The sequence below is a fragment of the Dendropsophus ebraccatus genome, chromosome 5, assembly GCF_027789765.1.
Source record: "Dendropsophus ebraccatus isolate aDenEbr1 chromosome 5, aDenEbr1.pat, whole genome shotgun sequence".
In the NCBI taxonomy this organism is placed as follows: domain Eukaryota; kingdom Metazoa; phylum Chordata; class Amphibia; order Anura; family Hylidae; genus Dendropsophus; species Dendropsophus ebraccatus.
Window position 1 is genome coordinate 140,331,358 of NC_091458.1, and position 24,009 is coordinate 140,355,366.

A 24,009-nucleotide genomic window follows, 5' to 3' on the forward strand; every position below is an offset into this window, starting at 1 on the left:
ACAAAACTAAACAAGAATTCATCATTTGGTTGATTGCTCAAAACGTTTTTTCTATTTTTTTGTTGTTTTTTGGAGATTTCACCGAGGTTTCTAAAAGTTGGATTATTACTAAAAGGTTCAGGCTCCTGAATAAGAGGTGATCGTAGTAAACAGTTGACTGCTTGAGTTCCATAGTCTTCCCTAGTGAAGGTAGTCAGTCTGTGTGGTAGTCAGTCTGAGTCGCTTGGTGTCCGTAGCTTGTGACAAGGTAGAAGAGTTGATACTGAGCGCTTTAGCTTCGTTGTGTCTGATATTTTGGCTATAACAGGTTGTGTCCCACCCTATAGATTAGTATATATGACTGCTAGTTTTAGGTCTCCCCTTTGAGGTGCAGCTATAGACACTCTCCATGCTGTTGCAGCATTGGACTCTTTTAGCTGTGGAACAGTCACGCGTGTCCCGGGAATTCCACTTTCAATCCAGACAATGTCGTCGCTTCCCACAGATGGTTCCCAGAGTTCTGTACAGCATTGTCAGGAGTGACGGCCGCTTCTAGTCCATTGTTCACACTAAGCTACCAGACTGCGGCTTCATTCATTTCTGGCGGATGCGACAAGTGATTCCCGTACGTGGCTCCGCCATTTACCGATAAGGAGGAGAACGGAGGACTCTGACCGAACACCTCGGCGGACATGGAGTGCATGGAGCCGGGCAGGTTGGGCTCCGGGCTGGGAGAGTCCCCGGGAGGATGCGACATTATGTCGGTGAAGCGCTGCGCCTCGCTGGACGGGTGGTGTCCCGGTAACGGGTGCTCCATGGAACCGAGGGGGGTCCCGGCTGGTCCGGAGGAGGGGACGAACGGCAGATCCACCGGGGTCTGAGCCTGGGACGAGGGGGGTCCTTGGGGAAAGAAGTCGTAGTTGCTTCCCGGCCCGTAATACTCGCTCTGGTAATCTGCAAAAGCAAAAACACGGGGATAGAATACGGCCGATATATATGTATATACACATACATATAATGAGGATATTACTGAGCAGAAAACAACATGACCTAATAATAACATGGAGATGGTGAGAGGGTCCTGCAGTGGTGGCAATAACCCCAGGGACATCGGAATAATAATAGTAATAATAATAGTAGTAATAATAGTAATAATAATAATAGCAATAGTAATAATAGTAATAATAATAATAATAGTAGTAATAGTAATAATAATAATAGCAATAGTAATAATAATAGTAATAATAATAATAATAATAGTAATAATAATAGTAGTAATAATAATAGTAATAATAATAATAATAGTAGTAATAATAATAGTAATAATAATAGTAGTAGTAATAATAGTAATAATAATAATAATAGTAGTAGTAATAATAATAGTAATAATAATAATAATAGTAGTAATAATAATAGTAATAATAATAATAATAGTAGTAATAATAATAGTAATAATAATAGTAATAATAATAGTAGTAGTAATAATAGTAATAATAATAATAATAATAGTAGTAGTAATAATAATAGTAATAATAATAATAGTAGTAATAATTATAGTAATAATAATAGTAATAATAATAGTAATAATAATAATAATAGTAGTAATGGATGTTACATCAGAAAGAAACGGCTAAAAATGGTCTCTAGCTTCTACATAATAATATTATTATTGGTATTATTGGTAATAGTAGCATTAATAATGTTTTGACGTATTAATATATCCTACAAGTTTCACAGGTGTTTCAAAATAATAGTAGTAGTAATAATAATAATAATAATAATAATAATAATAATAATAAGACTATATAATAATGCTAATATTAATACTACATAATAATAATAATAATAAATGTATAATAATAATACTGTATAATAATACTATATGATAATAATAATAATACTGTATAATAATACTATATGATAATAATAATGATAATAATAATACTGTATAATAATACTATATGATAATATTAATAATAATAATAATAATAATAATACTGTATAATAATACTATATAATAATACTGTATAATAATACTGTATAATAATAATACTATATGATGATAATAATACTGTATAAAAATAATGTATACTACTACTGATAATAATAATGCTGTGTAGTATTATACTCTGTATTAATATTATTAATATAATAATAATTATTATTATTATTATTATGTATTATTAGTATACAGTATTATTATTATTATTATTAGTATACAGCATTATTATTATTATTATTATTATTATTATTATTATTATTATACTATTTATATTATTATCATTCTGCCGCCCCTCAGTCTCAGACTTGGTGCAGGACCCCCTCAGCCTCTCCCCCATCCGCAGCATTAATTATTACCCCGCCGCTTCATGCATCACATCACATCACTGGGATTTGTCGCTGATCATTTCCAGTGATAAAAAAAAAAGACATTGCAATTAATATGTAAATATCTGGCAATAGTGGAAGCGACAAAGGCCACAACTGTACACAGGCCAACACACACACAGCCACAACACACACACAGCCACAACACACACACAGCCACAACACACACACAGAGCCACAACACACACACAGCCACAACACACACACAACCCAACACGCACACACAAACACAGCCACAACACACACAAAGCCACAACACACACACAGCCACAACATACACACACACACACACATACAAACAACCCAACACGCACACACAAACACAGCCACAACACACACACACAGCCACAACACACACAACCCAACACGCACACACAAACACAGCCACAACACACACACAGCCCAACACACAGCCAAAACACACACACACACACAACCCAACACACACACACACACACACACAGCCACAACACACACACACAGCCCAACACACACACACAAACAGCCACAACACAAACAGAGCCCCCCACACACACAGAGCCACAACACACACACACAGCCACAACACGCACACACACACACACACACAACCCAACACGCACACACAGCCACAACACAGAGCCCCCCCCCCACACACACACACAGAGCCACAACACACACACACAGCCCAACACACACACACAGCCACAACACACACACACAACCCAACACACAAACACAGCCACAACACAGAGCCCCCCCCACACACACACACAGAGCCACAACACACACACACAGCCCAACACACACAGCCCAACACACACAGCCCAACACACACAGCCACAACACACACACAGCCACAACACACACACAGCCCAACACACACAGCCCAACACACACAGCCACAACACACACACAGCCCAACACACACAGCCACAACACACACACAGCCCAACACACACAGCCACAACACACACACAGCCCAACACACACAGCCACAACACACACACAGCCACAACATACAGACACACACAGCCACAACACACACATACAGGGGTACTGGGTGCTGATCACACATACAGGGGTACCAGGTGGGGGTAATTCCACCATCCCCTGGTGCGGCCGTGTTTCGCATACAGAATACGCGCACTATACGCACCTCCGTAAAAGGAGAAGGGTCCATTAGGGATGAGCTCCCCGGGCTCCAGCCGGTCCACCAGCGGCCGCATCCTCCGCGGGCTCCGGAAGAAGGCGTGTCTCCGGGCCCCCAGCGCGCTCAGCTGCTTCATCCGCCGCTCCTTGGATCGCCGGTTCTGGAACCAAACCTGAAACACCAACATATATACAGTCATATATATACATGTATACAGTCATATATACAGTCATATATACATGTATACAGTCATAAATACAGTCATATATATACATGTATACAGTCATAAATACAGTCATATATATACATGTATACAGTCATATATACAGTCATATATACATGTATACAGTCATAAATACAGTCATATATATACATGTATACAGTCATAAATACAGTCATATATATACATGTATACAGTCATATATACATCTATACAGTCACCACCATCCTCCTCATCAGTAGTGGGGAACAGCTTTATTATCAGTAACCATCAGGGACACTTGTTCTATCAGTACTCTGAGGACTATATAGGTTGGGGTGAATAGATTGGGGTGTATGGATTATTGGGATGTATGGATTATTGGGGTGTATGGATATTTAGGGGGGTATGGATTTTTGAGGTGTATGAGTTGGGGTGTATGGAATATTGGGGTGTATGGATTGAGGTGTAGGGATTTTTGGGGGTATGGATTATTGGGGGTATGGATTGAGGTGTAGGGATTATTGGGGGAATGGATTATTGGGGTGTATGGATTGAAGTGTATTGGTTGGGGTGAATAGATTAGGGGGTATGGATTGATATGCATGGATTATTAGGGAGTATGGTTTGGGATGTATGGATTGGGGGGTATGGATTATTGGGGTGTATGGGTTGGGGTTAATGCTATGGCTATGGGCAGTATCACTGTGTTCGGCCTCGCCCGTACTGCAGGGAACAATAGACTGACTGCACAGCAACTGCAGGACAAACACACAATGTAACTACATATCTATCTTTCTCAATAAAAGCCATCCATAACTCTGATGGTCTGTCCCAGTAGTAGTTGTGGCTTTCCCAGTGCTCTCTCCCTGTATGATATCATATAGGAATACATAGGAGGCAGATGTAGCAGAGCTGAGCAGGCAGCAGGTAGGATCAGGGTCAGTGCTGCCAGTGTAATATGGTGACACTGTGTTTGTTTCCAGCATCATCTACATGACAGGAGGCGGCATGTCTAATACTTGTACAGGAGTGCGGAATCGGGAGCTTTGACTATAGATAATGCTGCTTTACATTTCATTTCCATATCATTACTGACATCAAGGTTTGTTTGCTCTTTATTTCTTTGCTTTGTACATCTTTGAGCTCAGATTCTCAAACTAAACTAAAAGTATAAAAAAACAAAACATGTTTTTCCCCTTATATTAACAGGCTGATATGATCCACATATTGGCTTCCTTCCTTATCCAAACTGAACCAACCATCAAGGGATAATAACTATCAGTGGTTGGTGACTCCTAGGCCACAAGTGATCAGCAAACCTGCCTCTATGTACAGTGTAAAGCAGTGGCCGATAATATGAAGGGTGTCCTAGGATGCCGCATTGTACAAGATGGTGGAAACAGCACAAACTGCGCCAAATCTATCTAAACAAGGCACATAACATAAGAAATGTCACACCACTTACTAGCCGTGCCATCCAGAAACACCAAGATAAAAATATAAAATGATAAAAATGGTGCAAATGAACGTTTTCTGTTTCCCTCATGGCTGGGTTCACACTGCGTTTTTGCAATCCATTTTTTCTTTCCATCCATTTTATGTAAAATTTTTATGCATGCATTTTTTCCATTGAGCTCCATTTTATATATATATATATATATATATATATATATATATATATATATATATAAACAACAACATCAAAATGCATCCTTTTTTTCACATACACAAAAACATGGCATTTTGATCCTTTTATTATTATTATTATTATTTTTATTATTATTATTATTATTGAAGCCAGTGGAAAAACTGATCAAAACAGATGCCACACAAATGCACCCGTTTTTCATGTTTTTTTTGCATAAAACATTAAAAAAAAAAAAAAAAAAAAGATTGCAAAAGAGTTGATTCCTTTAGAGAACAATCCGATCTGCATGGACATACGTCTGTTTTAGCCTTGCTAAAATATATTGCTATGTCTAAGTTGGGCGCAAAAAGGTTCACAAAATAAATTAGGCCAATATTATAGTTACTGCAGCCTTTCGGAGCATAGGGCCCTTCATCAGACATCAAAATGCATTCTTTTTTCACATACACAAAAACATGCCATTTTGATCCTTTTATTATCATTATTATTATTATTATTATTATTATTATTATTATTAAAGTCAGTGGAAAAACTGATCAAAACAGATGCCACACAAATGCACCCGTTTTTTCAAGTTTTGTTTTGCATAAAACATAACTCTTTTGCAATCTTTTTTTTTTTTTTTTTTTTGATTCCTTTAGAGAACAATCCGATCTGCATGGACATACGTCTGTTTTAGCCTTGCAAAACTATATTACTATGTTTAAGTTGGGCGCAAAAAGGTTCACAAAATAAATGAGGCCAATAATATAGTTACTGCAGCCTTTCAGAGCATAGGGCCCTTCATCAGACATGTTACCAAAAGGAATGAGCGAAGAGTACATTTGAAGTATTTTACACCAGAACATTTGTACTGGGGGGTGGGGGGTTGGTACAGCATTAGAGAGACCAGCACCACATGTGTAGGCCACATATGTACAATTGATAGGGGTTCAACTGATGGGACCCCAATCCCCCCTCCCCCAAAGGGACTTCAAAGTAACTTCTTCACAGCTTCCATACATAGATAATTATTAACTTTGTTTTATATATATATATATATATATATATATATATATATATATATATATTGGAGAAGATACTGGTCTATGATGCATTTATGTCATACCCTGAATGGTAGAGGTAGGAAAACTCTTTTAAGTGCTTGTTCTAAATATTCAGCTGGTTTAGGGACTGATCCTAGGGATAGAACAATAACCTTAGATAGTAGATGTCTATTATATAAATGAACAAATGAACGTAATATAAAAGTTACCTCCTAGATATTTAGTAATATCTCTTAGTTCTTAGGCAAGGCCCACTGATGTCTGGGAAGCACTTGTTATGAATCAGCCCATCCACAGTCTGTATTAGGCCCAGCCAGGCAGAATCCCTATCTATCAGCTATACCTGGGTCTCCCTCAGCCAGACACAGCTGATGATAAAGTTGCCCACTCTCCGCAATGGGCCGGTGTTTGTACCTGGGCCAAAAAGACTCTGCCTGCAACTTATTCCTGTCTGGTGTAACAACTCACAGCACAGGACGCACAACAGTTCCCATGGTAAAACTATGGCATTGGCTTTGTCATCGGCTTCAGCATTCTTGTACTATGCTAGTCAGAGTTATAACAGCCACGCCTGGCCAAAAGCAGGTCAGACGGCCAAATAACTGTCCATAAAGATGTACAGGCCTCAGACCTCTAGAAGCCTTGCGAAAACTAATGTTCAGTTCATACCTATCTATCTATCTATCTATCTATCCGTGAGTCCAAGATAACGGACGTCATTTAGCTGTCCTGCCTCCTCTTAGTGCAATGACTGGCGTTTGCACACTATTTTAGTTTAGGTTGCTAATAGCCCTTTGATTGTGGTTTAATTGAAAAGTCCATTGAATTTAATAGTAAAAACGAAGAAAGAACGGTAACAAAAGAAAAACTCTGTGTGAACAACTAAATAAAAACAGCCGCTGTTTGCAAAAGACGTCCGAAAATAATGATCATGTTCATTATTTTGACGTCCACGGTAAAAACGTCAGTTATTCCATGCATTGTACACATTGGACGTCCGTCTTCCCATTGACTTCAATGCATTGCCATTGCATTCAGTTAAATCGCAGCAAAAACTGACGTTTTTGTAAATATCAAAATCGGCCGTCTTTCCTCTATTTTTGCCGTTGTGTGAACATAGCCATACATACATACATATGTTATGACTAATCTGATGCAGAATGCATTCAATCCATTTTTATTATCTAGTTGTATTTACAGTTCACCCAAAATCTACTTTAGTTTACCTAAAGCTATTGTCACACAAACCGTCTAAAACCGTCCAGAAAATAGGGCCTAAAATCCTGTGTGTGAACCATTTAACGGCTGTCTTTAAGGCTGTCTGTTATTTTATATTTATTTTGTAAAATCATGGCCGTCATTACAAAATAAAGAAAGATATTTGGCCTCAACTACATATCCATCCTAAAGACGGTGTGTGAACATAGCCTAAGGATGGGATGACAGGATTAGTTTTTTTTCTTCTTTGATACAAAGTGATGAGATAATGATACCAAACAGTGATAAGATTTTAGTTTTATTTTTTAAACCTTTTACTGCCACGATTTAACAATTTTAGGTTCAGTAAATGAACTGTCTAGACTGGGGCAAGCTTTTTTACTTTACGGTTATGTTCACACATAGTATTTTGGTCAGTGTTTCTTTCAGTATTTGCAGCCAAAACCAGGAATGGAACCGGCAGAGAAGAATTATAATGGAAAGATTTGCATAGTTTCTTTGTTTTTAACCTACTCCTGGTTTTGGTTGAAAAAAATACTGTGTGAGCCTAGGACCCTAAAATTGACTTTAAAAAAAAATCCACTTTTTCCATCGTAACAATGTACTACATTAAAGTACATGGCGAATTGGGCATCAGTGCACACACAGTAGAGGAAAAACATGGACAATATTTACACCAGTTTTTATTAAAACTATGTTTTATTTTACCTGTTCACACATGGTTTTATTTTAACGGCCAAAAAAAAGTTAAAAAACAGCTGTGTTTTTAATAGATCAATTAAACAAAAAACTTTTGATGAAAAGTGTAAGGCCAGGTTTACATTTATCTGGAAGTTTCCGTCCAGTGCAGTAAAAAGCCCGATGCTTTTTTACTGCACTGGACGGAAACTTCCAGATGAATGTTAAAGGGAAAGGCATCTTTGAACTTATCCTATTGTTTTTTTGCCCTGTCAGCTCCAATTCTGATTCTAGGTAAAAAAAGACTGACGGAAATATTGTGTGAACATAGCCATAGGGCTATGTTTACACTACATAAGAAGAAGAGAAAAGGCATACGCTTTTGCTATTCAAAAAGACGTCCATTTTAATTGACTTCAATGCAATGCACTGAAGTCAATGGGATGACGGACGCCCAATGCACACTGTGTATTAAATAACGGACGTTGTCTGCGCAGACAGCAAGATGATGATCATGACAATTATTTTCAGACGTCTTTTGCAAACACAGGATGTTATTTTTTAATTGTTCACAAACAGGTTTTTTTTTTCACCATCTTTTGGCTATCTTCACACAACGTCCAAAAAAAGAAAAAAGGCATCTGCTTTTTGTGTTTAAAAAGACATCCGTTATTGCATCATTTTAAGTGACTTGAATAAAATGAAGTCTATGGAATAACGGCCGTCTTTTTCACACATTGTATTGAATGATGGACGTCTTTTGAAGCGGATGCTTTCAATACAATGTGTGAAAAAGACGTCTGTTATTCTATAGACTTCAATGCATTTTAGTCAAGCCAATTAAAATAATGCAATAACGGACACAAAAAGCGGGCGCTTTTTTCCTTTTTTGGACGTTGGGTGAACATAGCCTTTCACCATTTTTACTATTAAATTCAATTGACTTTTCAATTAAAGACAGACCCAAAGGGCAATTAGTCCGCCTAAACTAGAATAATGTACCAGCAGCTGTCATTGCTGGGCAGCCTATGGCTATGTTCACACAACGTCAAAAATATTGAAAAGGCGGCCGATTTTCATATTTAACTGACTGCGATGTCAATGCATTGAAGTCAATAGGAAGACGGACGTCCAATGCACACAATGCATGGAATAACGGACGTTTTTACCGCAGACGTCAAAATAATGAAAATGATCATTATTTTCGGACGTCTTTTGCAAACAGCGGATGTTTTTTATTGGTTGTTCACTATTTACTATTAAATTCAATGGACTTTTCAATTAAGCCACACCCAAAGGGCAATTAGTAACCTCAAACTAAGGAGAGGCCAGACAGAGGAATAACGTCCGTTATTTTAGACTCAAAATAATGGACGTCATTTTAAACGGAGCTCAAAAGACGTTGTGTGAACATAGCCAAACAGCAAAATGATGGACTTAATTTTTTTCTTTTCAAAAACAGAGAGGGAAAGATGTCATGGGAAAATAGCCATAAGCTAAAAAAAAAATAAGGCAAAAGTATGGGCATAAAAGTAGTTGAAAAACAAAACAAAACAAACAAACAGCTGTTTCTATTATTATAAATTATGGACACTTTTTTTTTTTTTTACAGTTGTTTTACAGAGTTTTTTTTATGGGTATCGTTTTAAAATAATGACAAATGACAGCCATCTACTCAATTTCAACAGTGTATGAACATGGCCTTTCTGTGTTTTATTAGTCCACTTCTGGCTTTGCTTGCAAAATACTGAGCAAAAATACTGTGTGGGTACATAGCCTGTATTCTGCGTTACATCTGCAGCAGATCCTGTATGTGTGTGAATGTAGACTAAAATGTATATCTGGTTATACATGCATTCAAAACAACAGAAAGGTAACCAGTGGTGTGAACCTAGCCGATATCACACGAGGTGCCCACCTGCTGTGATAACAGCACCAACAGAATGACAATATTTCTCATCCACAGACCTTATGTTCACACGCAGTAAAATAATACCAAAATACAGCTGTACTTTTGAGTGAAAAAAAAAAAGTAAAGTGAAAATAAAACAGCACATCCGTATTTTGCTAAAACGGTCATAAATAATGAGAATGTTCACTATCTGGACTGTCATAATCAATTATAGTGCCCTGCGATGAAGCGCATTATTATATTAAAAATACGGCTGTATTTTTACCTCAAAATTACGGCTGTATTTTACTTTTATTTTTCGTTGTGTGTGAACAACCTGACACATTTATAATGCTGGTCAGTCTGGAGGCCACATGTTATACAGCAGGAGGAGCTGAGCAGACTGACAAATAGTTTTGTTGGAGAAGATTCGGTATAACTTGTCTTAGTCCGTGTTCACACACATCAGGCAGTCCGACATCCTTCTTTTACCAAAAACTGATGACAACTGAGGCAACAAAAATGCAGCAGTCCTCATCAGGCATCCTATCCTTTTTTTTTCATTAATTATAAGTTTTTGGAGACGCCGGACACAAGAACACTATAAATTGCGAAGTACGGCCCGACATCCAGATTGAAGTGCCGGATAGTTTAAACTTTCCCATTCATTTCAGTCCAAACCTCAGGGAAACTGCGACGGACCTTCTGGAATGTGTAAGGGGCCTTATAACTTGTCTGTATTACTACATATTCTGGGATTAGGAGTCCAGTAGGTGGGTCACCTAGTTATGTACTGCCTTCCCTGCATACGTATGCACACAGAGATGGCGAACCAACCCCTGGACTCCTAAGCATCCACTGGACTCCTAAGCATTCCCTGGACTCCTAAACATCAACAGACTTCTAAGCATGTTGTGATTTCATTAATAATATAAAAGTTATAGGGAATCTTAAAATAAATAAATAAATAAATAAACTATATTTGCCTCCTCAGCTCCTCCTGCTCTATAAGGTAATTCCCTTAGGTCAGACTGCATGTTCAACATGACAGGATCCCTTTAAGCGTTTCATCATTCATGGTTTACGGCCTCTTTCTGACAGTGCCATTGATCCACCTATTGAATTGCTGTGCAGGTTGGTGACACTGAATGGGGTAGTATTCAATGTAAAAAATAAAAACAGGTCTCTACAAGTTGCTGCTTAGTTACAATGTATTCACCTTCATTAGGGAGATCTGCCCTTCTATCACACATCAGACTGGGTAAGAAGGGTCACATGGATTTGTACTATGTGTCAGTAAATTGTGTACTATGTGTCAGTAAATGTGCCGTTATTAGGCCTTTACAAATAAATCTTCCTGTGATGAAGATTGTTATTCTAGAATCTATTACAAGTCTTTATGCTGAAAAAAGCTGCAATGTAATGGGCAATGTCTCTGGGGTTTAAATAAAACACGATTTTAGTTTTATTGTTCAAAATGTAAATGATCAAATTTAACTTATAATAAATCCATTCATCCAGTTTGGCCTTACATGCTAGGTGACGTGTGTGTGTGTATGCGTATATTTATGTGTGTGTGTGTGTATATATATATATATATATATATATATATATAATATATATGTGTGGGTGTATGTATGTATGTATGTATGGTTGTATGTATGTGTGTGTTGGTGTTTATGTATATACACACAAACACACACACACGTATATATCTATATACGCCCAGACCTAAACACCAACACACACAAACACATCTATACACCCACATATACATACAACCACAAACACACACACGTGTGTGTGTGTGTGTGTTTGTGTGGTCATGGCTTCAGCTTCCATACATTTGGCTGGTAATCTCTTACACGTCTGATCCCTTGTGAATGCACTTCTGGCTTTGGCCGTGTGTGACACCACCCTCACTATTGTCAGAGCGGGCACCTGCCATTTCTAATATGCAGTCTGTGCCCTACGCTAGGCATCTGGAGGGCACTATGAGGGTCCATTCACATCTTTCTATCTTTGTTCCCTGTGCCATCTATGCTAACATTTTGGAGAGAATATATAAATATAAATAAATAAATAACAGTAAATATATATATATATATATATATATATATATATATATTTATTTAAATTAAACTAAACTGAAAGGAACTGATTCCTCCAAAAGATCATCCACCTCTGTCCTGCAGATACAGCGGGCACTGCCAGCAGACATGGCACACTCACAAATCAATGCAACTGCACCATAGACATCAACACAAGCAAAGACTATTGTGGAAGTATCCTCCGGGGCAGTCGCACTGCCAGAGATAAGTAACAGCAAAAAGATGCACAAATCCCTTTCAGTATTGCATTGTGTATGTATTAGTGAGAACCTGTCAGCTGTCAGTGTGGTCGTGTATGAGGGGTCCTGGCATTACAAAGACATGGAGGGATTCATTGTTGTATTTACACAGCTTTATATGTATAGTTGTCACAAGTGCGAGTCTTGTCGTGGTAGCCGACTTATCATGGTGGTATCCGACTTATCATGACGGTGGCCGACCTATCATGGTGGTAACTGGCTTATCATGGCGATAGCTGACCTATCATGGTGGTAGCCAACCTATTATGGTAGTAGCCGCCCTATCATGGCGATAGCCGACATATGATGGTGGTAGCCAACTGATCACGGTGTTAGCCGACCTATCATGGTGGTAGCCAACCTATCATGGAGGTAGCAGACTTATCATGGATGTAGCCGACCTATCAAGAAGGTATCATGGAAGTAGCAGACTTATCATGGAGGTAGCTGACCTATTATGGAGGTAGCAGACTTATCATAGAGGTAATTGACCTATCATGGAGGTAGCAGACTTATCATGGAGGTAGCTGACCTATCATGGAGGTAGCAGACTTATCATGGAGTTGGCCGACCTATCATGGAGGTAGCCGAAGCCGACCTATCATGGAGGTAGCACTTATCATGGAGGTAGCCGACCTATCATGGAGGTAGCAGACTTATCATGGAGGTAATTGACCTATCATGGAGGTAGCAGACTTATCATGGAGGTAGCTGACCTATCATGGAGGTAGCAGACTTATTATGGAGGTAGCCGACCTATCATGGAGGTAGCACTTATCATGGAGGTAGCCGACCTATCATGGAGGTAGCACTTATCATGGAGGTAGCCGACCTATCATGGAGGTAGCTGACCTATCATGGAGGTAGCAGACTTATTATGGAGGTAATTGACCTATCATGGAGGTAGCAGACTTATCATGGAGGTAGCCGACCTATCATGGAGGTAGCACTTATCATGGAGGTAGCCGACCTATCATGGAGGTAGCCGACCTATCATGGAGGTAGCACTTATCATGGAGGTAGCAGACTTATCAGATGTGACAATTTAAGATTGTTGCAAGTTTTTTCCCATTTACAGAAATGTTGTAACAATCTCCCTCATACTTAGGTACCTCTGTAGATTCATGAAGGAGGCGCACCTGGTCCATTCGGGGTGCACATGAGGTAAGGGCAGGAGAAATAACCTTACTTACACATACATGAATCCCCCATGGAGGGGCTGCCCAGATTGTGCCCCATGTCCCTCCACTATGAATCTTATGGGGATATTCAGGAGGGTAGAGGGGTAAATGGCACTGAGTACTCTGGTGCATATTATTAAGGGTTTTCCCTGATATAAAAAAAAAAAAAAAAAAACATCTAGAAATCTTAGGCCGGGTTTACATATGTCCGGCGGTGCGGCGGCGTTTCCCTCCGGCGCAGGAGAAAAGCGCCGGAGGGAAACGCATCTTTGAACTGATCCCATTGTTTTCAATGGGATCGTTCAAAATGTGCGGCGGGAAATAGTGGCCGCCGCATCGCCGGACCGTCGGTGCGTTAGGACGCATCTTGCAGCGTCCTGGCGGACCGCCGCTCCGGTGATGCGGCGCCGCACCAATACAATGGAATAGAGCGCCGGATGCCTCGCCGGGCAGGACGCATGTCGTTCGGCTCTGGCATCCGGCGTTCAGGCAAATAGTACACAAAATAAACATATATCTCCCCCTGTGTGCTCTCCCCCTCCCCTATAGTCCCCCCTTGGTCCCCCAGTAGTATATCACCCCCCCCTGTTTCTCCTCCAGTAGTATATAGCCCCCCTGTTGCCCCCCTAGTAATATTTAGCTTCCCTGTGTGCTCTCCCCCAATTAGTATACAGCATTGCTGTGCGCTCTCCCCCAATAGTATATAGCCCCCCATGTGCGCTCTCCCCCTCCCAATTAGCCCCCCTATGTGCTCTCCCCCTCCCATATAGCCCCCCTGTGCGCTCTCCCCTTGTAGTATATAGCCCCCCTGTGAGCTCCCCCAATTTAGTATATAGCCCCCGTGCGCTCCCCCGCAAATCCCATTGAAAATGACAGGAAAACATACTGGGGAAAAAAATTTCAACTGATGAGCGCAACTTGTGACAACTGATGACAACTGATGGAAACTGATGACAACTGATGGAAACTGATGGTTTTTAATGAAAAGAAGGATAGAAAAACTGATGACAACTGATGCATTTTAGGCATCAGTTGTGACATCAGTTGTGGTCAGTTTTTAGGCAAAAAACGCAACTGATGCCAACTTATATATGTAAACCCAGCCTTAAAGGATTACAGAATGGCTGGTAGAGCAGGTATGGTGAGGTGAAGCTACTTGGTGACAGGATGGGGAGGACACTACAGAACATTCGGTGATGAGTACAGGCAACACAGCTGACGTAAAATCCTGCCGTAGAGCGTTTGGGCGGGAATCATTACTTCGCGCATGCGCAAAGAAGAGGCGCCCGTCGGCCGCTAGGAGACGCCTCACACTGACACAAGCAGAGCAGTTATGGCCGTGTTCCCGCTCATTACAGTGAATATTGGAGCCGTGATACGTGTGCATCACCCCATAGTTACATATTAATGTTTCCTGTCAGGAAGACGGCATACATACGGATAATAATAAAGGTGTGTGTAGGCATGAGTATATAGTGTGTGTATAACCGATACTGTATACACGGCAGCTGAGGGCGGCATCACCTCAGCACTATTTACACGGTGCGGTTTCAGGGCTGACCCCCCGCCGCCCGGCGCTGATGGAGTTAATCCTCTGGACTCTGACAGGACTCCTCCTCGGGTAACCCCGTCTAATGACCCCTCACCCCTCCATTACCCCCAGCCCCGCCGCTCTATAACAACGGGAATGAGGCCGCCTCATTGTCATCCTTATTCTCCCATTAACCCCTCACATTTATGCTTATTAATTTCTACTCCATTTGCAGGTTGATGCCCCTGTGTAATCCTAGGAGGCCGGGGGAGCTAGGCGCCTGTTCATACCGCAGCTGCGGCTTCACTGCGGCTCAGCTATGTCATTATTATTATTACTACTACGATTATTCTATTACTATGATTATTCTTACTATGATTATTATTATTACTATAATGATGATGATTATTATTATTACTATGATGATGATGATTATTATTATTACTATGATTGTTGTTATTGTTACTATTACTATGATGATGATGATGATAATATTACTATTACTATGATGATGATGATGATGATAATATTACTATTACTATGATGATGATGATGATAATATTACTATTACTATGATGATGAATATTATTAATATTACTATGTGTATTGTTGTTATTGTAATTACTATGAATATTATGTTACTAGGATTGTTATTATTATTATTATTATTATTATTATTACGAGGATGATGATGCTTATTGTTATTATTATTATTATTATTATTGTTGTTGTTATTATTAATATGATGATGATTATTATTATTATTATGGTAATGATGGTGACTATACAAACGATGACGATGATGATGATGATACAAGTCTGTCCTGTCACTGCTGTATTGCTCCTAGGATTTCCCTGCATCCTGCACATGTTATGGAGACAGAATGATCTTATTTTGGAGATATATATAAGGAATAGGAAAACCTTTCTTTGCTATGTGACCATGTGCAGCAATAATAGAGCTTCCTGTATGGTCAGTACTCTGGGATAGTATATATGTGTATGGTCAGTACACTGGTGTAGTATATATGTGTATGGTCAGTACACTGGTGTAGTACATATGTGTATGGTCAGTACACTGGTGTAGTACATATGTGTATGGTCAGTACACTGGGATAGTATATATGTGTATGGTCAGTACACTGGTGTAGTATATATGTGTATGGTCAGTACACTGGTGTAGTATATATGTGTATGGTCAGTACACTGGTGTAGTATATATGTGTATGGTCAGTACACCGGGATAGTATATATGTGTATGGTCAGTACACTGGTGTAGTATATATGTGTATGGTCAGTACACTGGTGTAGTATATACATGTGTAGTATATGGGTGGTATACATGTGTATGGTCAGTACACTGGTGTAGTATATGGGTGGTATATATGTGTATGGTCAGTACACTGGTATAGTATATGGGTAGTATATATGTGGATGGTCAGTACAGTGGTATAGTATATGGGTGGTATATATGTGTATGGTCAGTACACTAGTGTAGTATATGGGTGGTATATATGTGTATGGTCAGTACACTGGTATAGTATATGGGTAGTATATATGTGGATGGTCAGTACAGTGGTATAGTATATGGGTGGTATATATGTGGATGGTCAGTACACTGGTGTAGTATATATGTGTATGGTCAGTACACTGGTATAGTATACATGTGTATGGTCAGTACACTGGTGTAGTATATGGGTGGTATACATGTGGATGGTCAGTACACTGGTATAGTATATGGATAGTATATATGTGTATGGTCAGTACACTGGTATAGTATATGGATAGTATATATGTGGATGGTCAGTACAGTTGTATAGTATATGGGTAGTATACATGTGTATGGTCAGTACACTGGTGTAGTACATATGTGTATGGTCAGTACACTGGTGTAGTACATATGTGTATGGTCAGTACACTGGTGTAGTATACATGTGGATGGTCAGTACACTGGTGTAGTATATGGATAGTATATATGTGGATGGTCAGTACACTGGTGTAGTATATATGTGTATGGTCAGTACACTGGTGTAGTATATATGTGTATGGTCAGTACACTGGTGTAGTATATGGATAGTACATATGTGTATGGTCAGTACACTGGTGTAGTACATATGTGTATGGTCAGTACACTGGTGTAGTATACATGTGGATGGTCAGTACACTGGTGTAGTATACATGTGGATGGTCAGTACACTGGTGTAGTATATGGGTGGTATACATGTGTATGGTCAGTACACTGGTGTAGTATACATGTGGATGGTCAGTACACTGGTGTAGTATATGGGTGGTATACATGTGGATGGTCAGTACACTGGTGTAGTATATATGTGTATGGTCAGTACACTGGTGTAGTATACATGTGGATGGTCAGTACACTGGTGTAGTATATGGATAGTATATATGTGGATGGTCAGTACACTGGTGTAGTATATATGTGTATGGTCAGTACACTGGTGTAGTATATATGTGTATGGTCAGTACACTGGTGTAGTATATATGTGTATGGTCAGTACAGTGGGATAGTATATGGATAGTATATATGTGTATGGTCAGTACACTGGTGTAGTATATGGGTAGTATATATGTGTATGGTCAGTACACTGGTATAGTATATGGATAGTATATATGTGGATGGTCAGTACACTGGTGTAGTATATGGGTAGTACACATGTGGATGGTCAGTACACTGGTATAGTATATGGATAGTATATATGTGTATGGTCAGTACACTGGTGTAGTATATGGGTAGTACACATGTGGATGGTCAGTACACTGGTGTAGTATATGGGTGGTATACATGTGGATGGTCAGTACACTGGTGTAGTATATATGTGTATGGTCAGTACACTGGTGTAGTATATATGTGTATGGTCAGTACACTGGTGTAGTATATATGTGTATGGTCAGTACACTGGTGTAGTATATATGTGGATGGTCAGTACACTGGTGTAGTATATATGTGGATGGTCAGTACACTGGTGTAGTATATGGGTGGTATATATGTGGATGGTCAGTACACTGGTGTAGTATATGGGTGGTATATATGTGGATGGTCAGTACACTGGTGTAGTATATATGTGTATGGTCAGTACACTGGTGTAGTATATGGGTGGTATACATGTGGATGGTCAGTACACTGGTGTAATATACCCATGGTATAGCTGTGGATACTATATATCTGTATAGTACAGCTGTGTGTACCTGTATGACCCGCATGTTGAGCCCGGTCTCCTGGGCCAGCTGCTCCCTGATGTGTCTGGTGGGCTTGGGGGTCGCCGCGAAGGCCGCCTTTAGGGTCTCCAGCTGTTTGGCTTTGATGGTGGTGCGGGGTCCTCTCCTCTTGGCCCCCAGGTTCTGGTCGTCGTTCTCGTTAATCCCAGTCTCCTTATCTGAGATGTTGGCACTTTCAGAATCCTTCGCATCGTCTTGTGATGGGTCTTGGGAGTCAGGAGATAAACTGGGGTCACTGCCTGTCACTATGCCAGGAGCAGAAGAAGGGATCAGATCAGACAAAGGGAAACCGCACCGGGACCGCATCAATTATCGATAAAGCGTGCGTTCACACCTACAGGATCTGCAGCAGATCCACAGCAGATTGGACGGCCCAGAGTTACTTCGCATTGAATCTGCAACTTCAAATCTGCTGCAGATCCTGTACGTGTGAACGCACCCTATCTATCTATCTCCTATCTATCTATTTATCTATCTATCTATCTATCTCCTATCTATCTATCTATCTATCTATCTATCTATCTATCTATCTATCTATCTCCTATCTATCTATCTATCTATCTATCTATCTATCTATCTATCTCCTATCTATCTATCTATCTATCTATCTATCTATCTATCTATCTATCTCCTATCTATCTATCTATCTATCTATCTATCTATCTATCTATCTCCTATCTATCTATCTATCTATCTATCTATCTATCTATCTATCTATCTATCTCCTATCTATCTATCTATCTATCTATCTATCTATCTATCTATCTATCTATCTATCTATCTCCTATCTATCTATCTATCTATCTATCTATCTATCTATCTCCTACCTATCTATCTCCTAATCTATCTATCTATCTATCTATCTATCTATCTCCTATCTATCTATCTATCTATCTATGGGTCCGTTTACACAGAAAGATTATCTGACAGATTATCTGCCAAAGATTTGAAGCCAAAGCCAGGAATGGACTTGAAAAGAGAAGTAATCTCAGTCTTTCCTTTATGACCTGTTCTCTGTTTATATTCCATTCCTGGCTTTGGCTTTAAATCTTTGGCAGGTAATTTTTCAGATGATCTTTCTGTGTAAATGGACCCGATCTATCTATCTATCTATCTATCTATCTATCTATCTATCTATCTATCTATCTATCTATCCGTCTGTAATATTTTCTGTGCAGTACTTTACATGTTAACAGTTTAATTTACAATAGACACAGTAATATATATATATATATATATATATATATATATATATATATATATATATATATATATTTATTATGTATACAATATATTCAGCAGGGAAGGAAGAAAAACACGAAGAGCTGTGCGCCTATTCTGTATGGAGGAGGATAGATGTGCTCCTATCCTTTATGGAGGGGTATGTATATGTAATATATATATATATATTAATTATATACACAGCTGTGTCTCTATCTCGTTACCTGAGAGAAGACTGTTTTCTTTGGCCGCGTTGTTGTTGTTGTTGTTCAGGTAATCTTCTTTACAGACAAACTTGTTCTCGTCGATGATGTAGAGTTCCTCCCCGGTGGAGAGCTGCTTGTTACACATCATACAGGTGAAGCAGTTCAGGTGGAACACTTTGCTCCTCGCCCTCCGGACCAGGTCACTGGGGGAGATTCCCTGGGCACAGCCGGCGCACTTGGTACCAAAGCGTCTACAGGGGGGAAAGAGGAGACATCACATCAGCTCTTCCATCCACGGATCATATATATATATATATATATATATATATATATATATATATATATATATATATATATATATAAAACATATGGAGGTTCACATATTCCGCTTGGTTTTATGATACAGATTAGTCCATATACAGATATCGATACACACACACACATATATATATATATATATATATATATATATATATATATATATATATATTATATAGTGATAATTACACATGGTCCTGTTTTAAATTCAAAGTGTGTGACCTCAGAATGCCGCGTTTAATAATACACACTCATGTATATATCTATCTAGCCGCATGTCTGTCTGCAATGTGTGTTGTCTGTGCAGTCTGTGTGTTGTTTGTGTGTTCAGTGTGTTGTCTATGTCTGCACTATGTGTTGTCTGTGTGTGCAATGTGTAATGCCTGTGTGTGCAGTGTGTAATGCCTGTGTGTGCAATGTGTATGTTGTATGTGTGTGCTGTGGGTAATGTCCGTGTGTGCAGTGTGTAATGCCTGTGTGTGCAGTGTGTATGTTGTATGTGTGTGCTGTGGGTAATGTCCGTGTGTGCAGTGTGTAATGCCTGTGTGTGCAGTGTGTATGTTGTATGTGTGTGCTGTGGGTAATGTCCGTGTGTGCAGTGTGTTGTCTGTATGTGCTGTCTGTTTGTGTTGTCTGTGTGTGCAGTGTGTGTTGTATGTGTGTGCAGTGTGTGTTGTCTGCGTGTGCAGTGTGTGTTGTCTGTGTGTGCTGTGGGTAATGTCTGTGTGTGCAGTGGGTAATGTCTGTGTGTGCAGTGCGTGTTGTCTGTGTGTGCAGTGGGTAATGTCTGTGTGTGCAGTGCGTGTTGTCTGTGTGTGCTGTGGGTAATGTCTGTGTGTGTTGTCTGTGTGTGCAGTGTGTGTTGTCTGTGCGTGCAGTGTGTGTTGTCTGTGCGTGCAGTGTGTGTACACTATGTGTTGTCTGTGTGTACACTATGTGTTGTCTGTGAGTGCAGTGTGTGTTGTTGTCTGTGACTTGTCTGTGTTTGTATGTGAAGCCGGGGGGTCCGTGTATTCCTGTATTCATGTTTCGGAACCTAGGCATGAAAATAAGCAGAGATCAGTGAGTTGTGGCCGCAGATAAGTAGGTGTAATGTTGATTCTGTGCATGCGGTTGTGTGCGGTTTCCTCCTCAAACACCTCTGCTATTCACATCCAGTTATCACTTCTCTCCTAAAATCCACAAGAGCTGGGCCTGAGCCCCGGCCGAGGTGTCACTTCCTCCTGCGGATCCGCACCGACCTGCTGGGCCCTGTACACACCCAGCACACAATCACTGCTCTCTCTTGCACTATTTTCATTGTTTCATTTTCCTATAATACGTGGCACATTTTGCACTAGTAAAATACTGAATGTAAGAAAACAAAGTGCGACCATAATACCCGGCCAGAGATTGTATTCCAGGGCTGCTACATATGGATGTATTCCTCATCTGTATGCTGCGGTATAGAGCCGTATTTTCGTGTCTTGTCAAGAACAGCAAAAATGACATTTTCCCTGGGCCTGTTCGAGCCCATTGACATGAAAGGATCAGGAAAGATCAGCTCTTTATCTGAGCAAAACTTGTCACTTTCATCCATCAAATTATCATTTTAAACTCGCCGCTTGACCTCGGAAAACGCTGCGTGAGAACCGCGTCCCGGGCTATAGAATTCCCCGACCATTGGGGGACGGGGCTGCGGCTAAATACATGGTGTGCATCTGCTGATCATCGCCGACATTACCGCCATTCCCAGGACATCTCCAAGGAGTCTTTATCTCTACTTTGTCACCACTAAAATATTCATCAGATGCTAAATAAATTCCCACTGACACGGAGGATTTGTAGCCGGAGATGGAAGGATGGGACGGGACGCGGATTATCAGCCAGAAAAACCTGTGTAGACTGGGCCATTCTCTTATTATAGAATAGATGATATATTATACAGGTTATACGTAACAACATCCATAGATAATGTTTAGCTGTAATATATATATGTATATATATATATATATATATATATATATATATATATATATATATACACATACATACTTTGTGTAGCTGTAATATGTACCCACATAATGTGTAGCTGTAATATACTGTGTATGTGTATATATTTATAGAGTAGCGTAGCTGTTATATATGTTATATGTATACATATATACATAGTGTAGCTGTAATATATATAGTGTATATGTGTCTGTGTATATATATATATATATATATATACACACAGTGTAGCGTAGTTGTAATAAATATATAAATAGTGTGTAGCTGTTATATATGTATACATATATACATAGTGTAGCTGTAATATATATAGTGTATGTGTGTGTGTGTCTGTATATATATATACACAGTGTAGCGTAGCTGTAATAAATATATATAAATAGTGTGTAGCTGTTATATATGTATACATATATACATAGTGTAGCTGTAATATATATCCATAAAATGTGCAGCTGTAAAATATAAATATATATATATATATATATATATATATATATATATATATATATATATATAGTGTATCTGTAATATATATATAGCTATATTATGTGTAGTTGTAATATATATATATCTCCATATAATGTGTAGCTGTTACATATCTATCTATTTATCTAGTAGCTGTAATATACACACACACACACACACACACACACACACACACACACACGATGCACAACCATGAAGAAGATTGTTATGTACCTGGCGGCTGTCAGTATATTGCCCCCCTGTAATGCCTGTCTGGGGTATCGGCACTCACCTGAAGAAGTCGTTCTTACAGTAAAGCTTGCTTTCTCTAGAAAAACATTTCTCTGTTAAATTGCATTTACATTCACAGCACTGTACACACTTGACGTGCCAAGCCCTGTCCAGAACATTCAGCAAGAAGCGGTCCAGGATGGGCCTCTCGCATCCCGCACAGTGCACCATTGTCTTTGGTTGGCTGATGAGGAGGATTACTGGAAGATCCGGGTGGCAGGAGCCCCGATCTCTCAGCAGGTGTGGGGCACCAGGGGGCTGTCCGGGCCGCTCTCCCTATGAGCCCAATGGCTTCTTGCAGCTTCGGGAAGAAGTCAGATCCCAAATGAAGGATATGAAGAGAGAAGGTGAGAGCGATCAGTTGGCTTTCTGCATTGTGAGGTAGCTCAGTCAGGGGTGAAAGTGCTTCTGCTTCCCAAAACAAATGCCCAGTGGTTGTCTTTACTGTCCCAGCATTGTCAGCTTCCCAAAGCTCCCTGTGATGGGGGGATCTTTGGTTCTAGGTTCGGATCCCAGGTCTCTATAGCCCATGAAGGTTCTCCAGGTCTGCTCCTTTACAATGATACAGTCCTCGCAGAGCAAGATGGTATTCTCCAGCTGGTTGTGCAGAGCAGATAATAATAATAATATAATACTAGTAATGATCTGCCTTTAGAGGTGAGCTGCCTGTGATCCTCCAGGTCTGTCACTGCTCTTCCCATGTGAAGGGTCTTCCCTGGACTGCATGTTCTCAGCTGCTGTAGAGCTCGCCTTATGCCCAACTCAGTGACGTCACAGCCGGCAGCAGCCAATCCGCGGCCTCCAGTGCTCATGTTAAACCATTAACCACCACACCAAGCTCTAATAGTACTGGAACATCATACCTACAAATAGGGAAAGCAAAACCTTAGAGCTAATGTCAGATTTCCATTTTTTATACTTGCTCAATATATTGAAGAGGTGGATCCATAACACAGCGGTAATAATACATCCAGTATGATAAGTGTACAGGTTGCTTCCAGCGCAGACATGATAAAACATGGCAGGTAATGTATGGAT

General features: G+C 39.7%; 1 protein-coding gene and 1 long non-coding RNA gene across 3 annotated transcripts in view; one reads left to right on the top strand and one right to left on the bottom strand.

The window, feature by feature from the left end:
* LHX1 (LIM homeobox 1) lies at positions 1 to 23,681 on the bottom strand. Of its 2 annotated transcripts, none has more exons than XM_069972578.1 (5): positions 22,973 to 23,681; positions 19,924 to 20,156; positions 18,449 to 18,684; positions 3,506 to 3,671; positions 1 to 933 (listed from the first exon to the last, which is right to left on the bottom strand). In XM_069972578.1, the coding sequence occupies exons 1-5, from the start codon at positions 23,140 to 23,142 to the stop codon at positions 554 to 556; spliced, it is 1,185 nt and encodes a 394-aa protein (XP_069828679.1). In that variant the 5' UTR covers positions 23,143 to 23,681; the 3' UTR covers positions 1 to 553. The 2 variants fall into 2 exon arrangements, with proteins under 2 accessions (XP_069828679.1, XP_069828678.1); XM_069972577.1 differs by having other exon boundaries at positions 18,449 to 18,723.
* Positions 15,007 to 24,009, top strand: part of LOC138793860 (uncharacterized) — a 16,624-nt gene continuing 7,621 nt past the window's right edge. Inside the window, exons 1-2 of the long non-coding RNA XR_011363365.1 lie at positions 15,007 to 15,165; positions 23,051 to 23,318. This is a non-coding gene — a long non-coding RNA (uncharacterized lncRNA). The remainder of the gene's footprint in view (positions 15,166 to 23,050; positions 23,319 to 24,009) is intronic.